The sequence below is a fragment of the Emydura macquarii genome, unplaced genomic scaffold (assembly GCF_026122565.2).
Source record: "Emydura macquarii macquarii isolate MOO-44397 ecotype Brisbane River unplaced genomic scaffold, CSIRO-AGI_Emac_v2 contig_554, whole genome shotgun sequence".
Classification (NCBI taxonomy): Eukaryota; Metazoa; Chordata; order Testudines; family Chelidae; genus Emydura; species Emydura macquarii.
Window position 1 is genome coordinate 16,149,372 of NW_027130691.1, and position 11,013 is coordinate 16,160,384.

Consider the following 11,013-nt stretch of genomic DNA (forward strand, 5'->3'; position numbering starts at 1 on the left):
AGCTTGGACTCATTGTACCACTAGAGGCATAAGGGCAAGGAAAGAGGGCCAAGTCCAGTAAGCTCCTACTCAGTTATGGTAACAATACGGCTAAATGCCCAGGCCCAGCACATGGAAGAGAGATGACAGAAATATGAACAGTTAGGGGGATTAATCCACTAGGGAACCAGGCCGTTTGTGTCTAAAGGCAGCATGTTCTGCCCCTCTTCTCCAGCCAACTCAAAATCTTCCACAGGACAGTGAATGTGTGTCTCTAACTCTCCCCCCCCACCTCCGGGTTTGTACCTAAAGATCCTTGGCTCCTGGCAACAGTACAGATAGTTAGCATTACATCTTATCTAGCATGTGCTGCCACTCCTGTTGGAAGTTATTTATAATGCTGGCTTCAGGGGAACGGTCTTTCATAGAACAGAGAAAGAGAGAAGCAGCTTATATTGCAGCATTTAGAAGAAACATTTTTGTAGTGATAAGTTCACATCTATCATTTATTGATCTTCATTTTAACAAACTGAGCATTAGCAAAATGAGTTCAGCTGAGCTATAATACAAACACTAATTCCTGGGTCTGATCCAATTCATGGAACTCAGTGGAAAGACTCATTTTAGTAGCAGCTAGCACCTAGTTCTTGTACATTTGCTAAAACATTTGGCTACTAGTTAACTGATTACTTCAAAAATAAAAAGCCAGTAAGAGTCTGTGTATGCACCCAGTCTCCAGGTTAAGCATTTACAACTTCTGAATAGCAATATTTAGTGAATTTCTACAACAACAGAAAACTGTCTCACTCACCTTTTCGTAAGCAGGAAAGGCAAATAAGTGCTGCAAAACAGTTTAGCTACAGAAGAATTCTTGCACAGGTTATACTAATAGCAAACAACTCTCACTCGTTTAATTAAAAAAAAAAAAAAAAAAAAGCCTGAAGCCACTCAGTGGGGCTCGATAGCATAACTGATCACAGGATATTAAGTACTCATCACCACGTTTAACTGCAATTGGCTGTGTTTGAGCATGCTTCAAATTTGTAACAGTTGTGACAGTAGCAGTATAGGGAGCAAACATAATAGCCCACATCAGTTTCCTGTTTCAGTAATTGATAGTTCAGTGATTCCAATTGTAATTAAACCATCTATTCATGGGGTCAAATGCTCCTAATTTTGTTACCTTTCACCCACTCTGCTGTGCTGAGCAAAATGGGGGCAATTTTTGTTTAAAGCAAATAGAGCAAGCACCTTATATAACAATTTGCATCTTAAAATATTGTACTTTACAAACATTACTTAACCCTCACCGCATCCCATTGTGAGAGGTGAGATCTTTTTCAGCAGTACTACCATCTAGTCAGTTATTTCCTATTTTGTAGTTGTGCATTTGATTTTTCCTTCCTATGTGACGTAGTTTGCACTTATTTTTATTGAATTTCATCTTGTTGAATTCAGACCAATTCTTCATTTTGTCATGGTTGTTTTGAATTCTAATCCTGTTCTCCAAAGTGCTTGCAACCTCTTCCAGGTTGGTGTCATCTACAGATTTTTAAGCATACTCTCCACTCCATTATAGAAATAATCAGTGAAAATATTGAATAGTACCAGACCCAGGACTGACCCTGCAGGACGCCACTAGATACATCCCCCCGGTCTGACAGCAAACCATTGATAACTACTCTTTGAGTACAGTCTTTCAATCAGTTGTGCACACACCTTATAGTGATTTTATTTAGACTGCATTTCCCTAGTCTGCTTCTTTTTCAAAAGTACAGTAGCTGAGGTTTGCTCTCTGTTCTGAATCTGAGCAAACACAAACACATAGCCCTATTCTTAATTCATCTGGTTTCTCATATTGATCTTTCCAAGTGAGTACAAAAACTAAATAAATACAATTAAAAAATTAAAGTTCAAACACAATTACTCCTTCAGACTATATAAAGAAATTTGTTTAATGAATAGTAGAATTCTATAAATAGTAACTTCTGTAACAATTCTCAGAAACAATCTTACCACTTTAGTAATAGCAGTACCACTATCAAAATGTAAATTCTTTAGGAAAAAAAAAAAAAAAATCACATGTAGAGTGAAAATTAACTGTCTCCTTACCCCAACATACACAATATTTACATTTTCCAATGGGGTGTTTCTAAATGCAGATACAGCACACATTGAAACCTGTTACAAACATTAGAAGCAATTTTCAAGTGAACTGCAAATATTTTTCCAGAAGATTGGATTGTTGATTCCATCCCAGCTACATGATGCCATGTTTGAGAAATATTTTCCACATTCTAGATCTATTTCATCTTGTTATTTAGTAATGTTCTTTTACTAAACAGTAGAGACTAGTTTCCAAAATTTTAATTATAATTGCAAAAGGAATACAAAATATACATTTGCATTATATTTGGGATTGATCAGAGAGGCTTTATTTCAAATCTGTCACCTCCTTTTGGATTGGATAGAAGGGAGGAAAGTAATAAGCAAAGGGAATTACAGTGAAAACTAATGGAAACACAAGCCTTTTCCACCAATTAAACTAGAAAATTCAAACAGTACTTTGCCAAACAAATTTTACTATGTGATCCAGGAAACTGCAGTTCCCCACAGAAGTGTTGCATTTTTAGAACATCCTTATCTCTTCAGTTGTACAGAGAGTCAGTGACAGACAAGACAGTATTTACAAGAGACCAAGGATCTGCAGCTCCTACTGATGGATTAACAGATATATTAAAGTCCTTTAACCATTCATAGCTCATCGTGTTTTGCAGGGTCCAGGCTGGGTTTAATGAAAACTCCTTCCATTGCCATCCAGTAGTTATGATGATTAGGAGAAGGCATACCATGAACTTCCCGTTGTCCTCTAATTGGGTGGCCATACTGTTCTCCCGTTATTGAAAGGAATACATCAGTTCCTATGTGCTTGAAACGCACTGCATCCTCCCGCTCCCAGTGTGTCCCACTGCACTGCACGGTCCATATATCCAGGTCATCTCCTTCACCATCATCACCAAAGGCACTTACTTCCTGAATTAGAAATAAGAGAACAACAATGATACTTTCACAAAGACACCAATCACTCAGCCAGCAGAGAGCTTGTAAAGACAAGGGTGGGTGGGAAACAAAAAATGATGTTGTATTGCCTATGTGGCAATGGATATAACCCAGATGGGATAATTTTCCCCCTCTATAGTCTAGAGGTAAAATGACAAAAATGAAAGATATTATGAACAAAAATAAAACAAGGGAAATTGTAAGCATGGGCCAATCCTTTGGAGAAAAAATGTTTAAGAACAAAATACTTCTCAGACTCAGAGCTCCCCTTCCTTCCACCCAGCAAGATCTAGTGTCATGAAAATTTAATTTTGCAGTATGGTATCCATCAGGTCTTTAAGTCTTATGAAACATTTCCTCTCAGTCATTTATTTTATTACTATTTTTATGGCAGTAGCAACTAGAGATCCCAACCAAGATCAGGACCCCATTGTGTGAGGTACTATACAAACACACAATAACGAGACAGACTCTTCTCAAAGAGCTTAGAATCTAAGTAGACAAGACAAAGGGTGAGAGGCCATGTGACTTGACAAGGTCACACAGTAGGTCTGTGACCAAGTCAAAATAGAATCCAGATCTCATGTATCCCAATCTAACGCCCTATCCACCATACCATGCTGCCTCTCAGGAAGGGAGACTCCAGTGATTACTTATGAAAATTCCCAACGGCTAAAAAAGAATACTTTAAGAACTATTTTCAAGTTTTGTAGAAGTACTTGCTGAATGATAAGGGAGGAAGCTGGTAGGGCTAAGAAGGGGAAACATTGATCTTTAGAGAAGTACAAAGATGAAGAGTGTAAGTGTGACTGTGGATGCAAAGGGTTCCTTTGATAGGGATGGGGCAGAGAGTAAAATGAGGATAGAGTGAGACTTATCTACACAACAGCTGAGAGGCTGCTTCCTAGCATGGATAGACAGACATGCGGTAGCTTTACTCAACCTAGTGCACTAAAAATAGCAGCATGGCCACAGAGCAGCGTAGGTCATGCTTGGACTATCTGTCTGAATACAATTCTGCCTGACCCCTGTGTACATACTTGGACAGGTAGCCCAAGCCACTGCAGCCACAGTGCTATTTTTAATGTACTAGCTTGAGTTGCAGAAAGGGACCTGGGGGTAACGGTGGATAAAAAGCTGGATATGAGTCAGCGGTGTGCCCTGGTTGTCAAGAAGGCTAATGGCATATTGGGCTGCATTAGGAGGGGCATTGCCAGCAGGTCACAGGAAGTGATTATTCCCCTCTATTCAGCATTGGTGAGGCCACATTTGGAGTATTGTGTCTAGTTTTGGGCCCCCCACTACAAAAAGGATGTAGACAAGTTGGAGAGAGTGCAGCGGAGGGCAACAAAAATGATTAGGGGGCTGGAGCACAGGACTTATGAGGAGAGGCTGAGGGAACTGGGCTTGTTTAGTCTGCAAAAGAGAGAGTGAGGGGGGATTTGATAGCGGCCTTTAACTACCTGAAAGGGGGTTCCAGGGAGGATGGGGCTAGGCTGTTCTCGGTGGTGGCAGATGACAGAACAAGGAGCAACGGTCTCAAGTTGCAGGGCGGGAGGTCTAGGTTGGACATTAGGAAAAAGTTTTTTACTAGGAGGGTGGTGAAGCACTGGAATAGGTTACCTAGGGAGGTGGTGGAATCTCCATCCTTAGAGGTTTTTAAGCTGAGGCTTGACCAAGCCCTGGTTGGGATGATATAGCTGAGGTTAGTCCTGCTTTGAGCAGGGGGTTGGACTAGATGACCTCCTGAGGTCCCTTCCAACTCTAATATTCTATGATTCTATGAACTAGTGTGTCTGTCTACCCACACTGGGAAGCACCCTTCCAGCTACTGTGTAGAGTACCCCAGGTAACTTGCCCAAGCTCACACACAAAGGGCTTGTCTACACTTACCTCCGAGATTCGGCAGCAGTCGACTGGAGTTACGCAAGCTATGCATAAAACTTGTGTAACTGCTGTCGACTTCTGTGGTTGTGTTCTGCGCGCTGTCTTCACTGCACTGCGCCACTTGAGAAGGTGGTCTTAATAGATTGATTTCTGGATCGACTGAGCAGGTCTTCACTGACCGCTCAGTTGATCCAGAGAAATCGATCTAATGGCAGTGAATTTGCCACCATCAGTGAAGACGTAGCCAAAGTCTGAGATAGAACAGGTCTCATGTATCTCAGGCTAGCATCCAAATCCCTGGACCATGCTTAGTCTCATGCTGGTCTCTAGCTTCACAAAAGCTTTTACTTTACTAAATGACTGCTCCAAATTAGGATGAAGACTATTTTAGGCATCTTTTCCACATACAAGAGAAATGAATAAAGCACATGCTTTGAAGGCACAAGTCACCATCTTACCTGATTGTTGGACAACGGTGATGGGAAGTGATGAGTGTGTAAGTTTTTTCCGGTGTTAACATGGGTAAGTCGTATTGCTTGCCCACACTTCACTGGTGTTCCTCGTTGGCAAGTGTCATCATTTTTCCCTCGAATCCGCCAGTAACTGTTAGCATCATCTGAAGCTTCAACTCCAGTGACTGACTGTTGCTGACTTCCTGTTTCAAAATAATTTAAATGGTATTGGACCTAAGCAACCATTCACCAGTTCAAGAAATCAATTGTTATTATTAAAGAGCATTAATCTATTCAGACTAATAATTGGAGAGGAACAGCAAAGGAGGGTTGCAAGACTAATTTCCCTACTCACCCTATTTTTACACCACTCCTTTCATTAGTACAGCTTCTAGATCAACTTCCTCAGCTGTGATCCAAAGCCACAAAAAATATACTGAGCTGTTGAGGGGCAGAAGAGTCACTACCACACTAATATTACCGGAGATATGTGTCTTAATGTTCCCAAGCCGTGATTTTCATAGGTGTCCTACTCTCACAGCCCCCTATTGACTTCAGTGGGAGTTGCAGATGCTCAACACCTTAGAATATCAGGCTCTGAAGATGTAGAAACAGAAGACTGCTCATTAAATTAAGCATTTTAAAATGTGTGTGTCTGTTGCCCATAGACCCCCTTTTGGATGCCCCCTGTACTGTTTTGAGTGGCTCAGTCTTGGATATTTGCTCACTCCTGCTAAGGAAGGAGTGTAAATGACGTGCTGCTCAGTGGGAAGTGTGCAGTACGTGAGAACCTCGCTGGTGACTTGCCCTGCATATGACAAATGAAACACGTAGGATTCTAACAGGACACTTTTGCACCCCCACCCCCAGGGCTGTCTGTCTTCCTTTGTGCGAGACGAATGTAACCCCAGGAGCTGCCCTTCCTTTCCCCCTCTTGCGAGCCCATTCTGCAGCACTTGCCTATCAGCAGACTTCCTGAGGAGCCACCCTGTGGCCGCTCTCCCCCGCCGCAGCCAGGCGCGCTCACTCGCTCAGCGCTGCTCCAGCCAGGAAGGGCAGCTCCTGCTCCTCAACATCCGCGCCCCTCAGCAGCTGCCCCCTCGTCGCCCCCAGTGCGGGGAGCTCCGCGGGCCGGGCTCTCCCCTCTCACCCAGAGCTGCAGGAGGCCGAGTTCAGGCCCCTGGCCTGCACCTCGACCCCCGTTAGAGCGCCGCGCTCGCGGCAGCCTCGCGCCCCCTGCTCCAACCGCCCTCCTCCCCCGCGCTCCCCACCCCCCACCTTCCTCAGCCCGGCCCGCCGAGCGCCTCCACAGCGCTGGACAAGCCTGACCCCGCTCCTGGCCAGCCCAGCCCTCCTCACCGCCCGCCCACCGCCAGCTCCAGCCGCAGTCGCCCCGTTCAGCCGCCCGGCCCGGCCCGGCCCGGCCCCGCTCCTCACCCGATCCGTACTTGACCTCATGCGAGTGCAGCCGCACGTTGTGGCGGGTGTTGAGCAGCTTCAGCACCGACCCGCAGGTAACAGCGCCCGGCGCGGAGTCCCTGCCGCGGCCCGGCTCGCACAGCAGCGCCAGGAGCAGCAGGAGGCAGCGGCGCCGCATCTCCCCTCAGGCCGGCGCTCGGCTCCCCCAGCCCCAACCGGCCCGAGCTGAGACCAACCAACCCGCCCGCTTCCGCAACCGACCGGCACCGCGCTTCCGCATCCCGGCCAATCACACCATGCCAGCACCGCAGCCTGCCAATCCCCGCCCGTCTCTCTGCCAACATCGCCTCCCCATTGGGCCGCCACCGGGCTGACCGCACACAGAGCACACGAAAGAGGAGCCCATTGGGCCGCGGGAGGGAACCAATCAGAAGAGGCGGCGTGGCGCCCCCTCAGAGAAGGGACCCAAAGGGAAACTAAGAGTTGAGGGTCCAAGGGAAAGAAGTCAGTGGGGCTTACATGGGCAGGTGGGAGCCAGGGGTGCTGGAGCTAGGGGTGCTGAGGGTGGTGGTGCAGGAGCAGCACCACCTGGCTTGAAGGGGGTTTCCATCATATGCAGGGTTTACAGTTTTGTTCAATGGCTTTTAGCCCCCTCGCTATACAAATTGTTCCATGCCACTGGTGGGCTCTGGCAGGTGGGGTGGTCATTCGATACCCTGGGGCTGCCTCATGGACAGTCACTGTTCTAGGGATCGGCAGCAATAAGGCACTTAGTTGTCACCCCCGTGCAGTGCCACGCGGCCAACCCACCCCAAAACGTCAGCATTTTAACCTTGTGCACAGCCACCCTCCCATGGCACCCACACATCAAGCAAAGCGCTAATATGCCTCAAAGAGAGGCAGTGACACTGGGTCAGCATCACTCCCATTGTGTTGGAAGATCAGAATACTGTGATGTAACACCATGACTAGAGCTGATCTGATTTTTTTTTTTTTTAATCCACTGAAAATTCCTGCCTTTCTTCAAAAAACGAAAACCCCAACACTTGACATTTTTCCGTTTTCAAACAAACAAACAAAAAAAAAAAACCCAACACAAAGCAAAATAGGTTTTGGTTTTTGGGCCAGCAGGCCTGTTCCTCTAAAATTTTTGTTTAGACGAAAACCCCAATTTTAATTTAAAAAAAAAAATGTCAATGGAACATTTTTGACCAGCCTTAATGAGAAAGTGAAAACAGGACCCTCAAATGCCCTGCATTTGGCCTATTAAATAACATGGCATCCTTGAAATAATAGTTCCAAGAAGTTCAGTGAGCCTCTCCACCAGATGGCTCTCATCTTTCACAATGCTGCATTTTAACAAAGGGCTGCCAAGCATAAATTGGCTAGTATGTGTGTGTACCACTGCCTGTGTACTGGATAAAATCAGCTTCTCAGGCATGGCATGGCATCAGCAGTATATTGCTAACAGTTAATAATGATTTTCATTCAGCTCAAATGATTGTGTGCCTGTGTTTTTGGAGCAGAAAGGTCACTTTTTTATCCCAAATGCTACTATTAAGTTATTGTAACATAAAGAAATTATTAAATTATATTTAACAACTGTAACAGAAAAATACTCTGTAAAGAAAGTATCTGAGACAATGAATGGATCCTTTTTTCCTCCTAGTGCAGTTCTGCAGACTGCAGCAGCTAATTCTCTTTCCTTATATGGTCCTGGAAAGTAAAAGAATGTATTTCTCATCAATTTATCACAGATACAGCCAAGGGCAAGAGATGACACAGGGAACTATTATGTAGGCTGTCTTAGGTATGCATCTGACAGTGGATGCAGGACCTGTCCAACATACCGTATTCATTGTTGGAAACATGGTGTCAGGATGCCATGAAGGCAACATAATTTTCTCGGGACAAAGCAAAAAGCCTCCAACCCTCCCAGCAGGTAAGTAGGAAGGAGTTGAATCTCAGGAGTTAAATTGTCAAGCCAATGGAATTGGATGTGTGCAACAGCACAGAATGGGGGTACTGCTCTGACTTGTCCTGGATGGTTTGGGCAGCACATTACCACTGTGGGGAAGTGAGAGTATCATGAATGCTCAGCGGACTTCATTTTCCACCAGTGCTGAATCTGTCCAGCCCTTTGCTCCCCACATGATGTCACTCACTCATTCACTCAGAGGTTTGTTATTTGACTTGTTGGTATTAACCTATTACATATGTAGGGAAGTGTCCCTGACTTTTGGTTCATGCCTGGTCAAATGGCTTGTATTAAATCAAGCTTCAATCCTAAATGTCTCTCAACTACAACTGTACTGCCCACACAGACCATATCCTTGTCTGTTAATCAAAAAATCATTTTCTGTTGCTTGATGTTTAAGTGTCTGATCCAAAAGAAAGCACTGCTTGACACTTGAATACCATATTTATATTTCTTCTAAGAGGCTTTCCTCTTCTTCTAAGACAACAGCTCACTCTTGTTGCTGTTTTTTAAACAGATGTCTGTGGTTGCCATTTTAGCCATGGAAAATCAATCATATGGAGCTTTAGGTGGCACCTGTTTGCCTTTCTGGGAGGTCACTAACTCCCAGTGCATTTAGTACAGTTTACATGGTGCTTCCTACAATGCTTTTCAGTTGTACTTTAGAAACATAATTGGGTTAGAATGGTTACCAACAAAGAACTTCTTCAGTGCCAAACAACTATGGCAATTAACAGCCACATTATTGCTATAGGGGCTGCTATTGTTTTTAGTAGGTTGCGTTGAGCTGCAGGTAAACTCTCCCCTGAAATTAAATGATGGGAGTGGGATGGAGATATCTGCTTCTTGGAGGGGAACATTATAATTCCTTTTTATGCCCATGAAACAAACAAAAAAAATCAATGGAGATGTACCAGTCTAACAGACCAAAATTTAGCAAACAGCTAGAATGCTGTAGGCCCTTAGTCACTTAATGTTACAGTCCTTAGGTTGTTGTCGTGATTTTCAGAGATATTGAGCACCCACAACTTCCATTTCACTGTACTTGTGGCTACTCAGCACCCCTGAAAATCAGGCCCTAATTGACTTGGCAGTAGGAATTAGTCGTGCATTAGAAGTGCAGGACTGGGACCCATAAAGTACAAGCGTGTACCTTGAGAGGAGTATTCTGGCACAAAGCATCATATTTTACAAGAGGATTTTTCCTTTCTATTATATTGGTCTTTGTGAAACAAACTGAGCTTTCTGTTTAGTGTGCATGATGAAGGCACTAATTGACAATGAGATCAACATGGCAAGCAGCTCTCAGGCTATGTTTAGACTGACGGTGGCAAATTCACCACTGTCAGATCGATTTATCTGGATCAATTGAGCGGAAGTGGAGACCTGCTCAATCAACCCGGAAATCAATGCTATTCATCCACCTCCACCAGATGGAGTAATGGCATTTCCCATTGGCGCAGCAAACTGAAGACACCGTGGTAAGGAGAAGTTAGGAAGTTGACAGGAGATACACAAGCTATTCTACGTAGTTTGCGTATCTCTCGTCAACTACTACCGAATTTGGCGGCAAGAGTATTCATAGTCTCAGTCTTGATCTACACATCATATTATACCGATTTAGCTAAACTGGTGCAACTTTGTAGACAAGTGCTTAGGTATAGAGAACGTGATAGTCAGAACTCCTGGTTCTAGTCCTCAGATTGCCGGTAATCTGAGGCAAGACATTAAAGGCCTGATTCTGACCCTGAGCCAAAGCCTGATGAGGTCAATGAGTGTAAATTAGGAGTAACTCTACAGAAATCGATGAAATTATAAGGGGGAGAGGAAAATTACATTCCTAACTGATCCATGACTCACTACACCAATTTTCCTTTGCCACCTTCTTTTCCCCCACATTGAAAAACTGGTTGTAATGATGCTTCTCCAGATTAATTTAATTATTTCACTGCATTTAGCACAACTGGGACCTAATCTCAGCTGGGGCTCTAGGGGCTGCAGCACTACAAATAATAAATCATCATCAGCGTCATCAAAATAAGAGTAAATCACCCAAGGATAGCTAGAAGTAGTGAAAAGAAAGGGTAGGCTGCAAAGAATTTTTGGAAATGTATAGCTCCCTGTCACCTAACAGACATGTCATTTGTGGATTGGGGGCCTATAATAGGTATCAGATGTGTTAGCAATACAAATAAATAAATAGAAGAAATTTGACATTAAAATACAAATCTATTTGTT

General features: G+C 44.1%; 1 protein-coding gene across 1 annotated transcript; it reads right to left on the reverse strand.

Annotated features, from left to right (window-relative positions):
• Positions 1-1,920: 1,920 nt before the first annotated feature.
• Positions 1,921-7,039, reverse strand: SDF2L1 (stromal cell derived factor 2 like 1). Its single transcript, XM_067539894.1, has 3 exons — positions 6,816-7,039; positions 5,385-5,581; positions 1,921-3,012 (listed from the first exon to the last, which is right to left on the reverse strand). Exons 1-3 carry the CDS (start codon positions 6,973-6,975, stop codon positions 2,734-2,736), a joined length of 636 nt encoding a protein of 211 aa, XP_067395995.1. The 5' UTR covers positions 6,976-7,039; the 3' UTR covers positions 1,921-2,733.
• Between the last annotated feature and the right edge of the window lie 3,974 nt (positions 7,040-11,013).

Excerpts from the sequence above, each read along its gene's own strand:
- SDF2L1 (XM_067539894.1), bottom strand. The coding sequence starts at position 6,975 with ATGCGGCGCCGCTGCCTCCTGCTGCTCCTGGCGCTGCTGTGCGAGCCG. Across the intron at positions 5,582-6,815 it reads TGAGGTCAAGTACGGATCGG|GAAGTCAGCAACAGTCAGTC; the intron begins GTGAGGAGCGGG and ends ATTTTGAAACAG. Across the intron at positions 3,013-5,384 it reads CACCGTTGTCCAACAATCAG|GAAGTAAGTGCCTTTGGTGA; the intron begins GTAAGATGGTGA and ends TTTCTAATTCAG.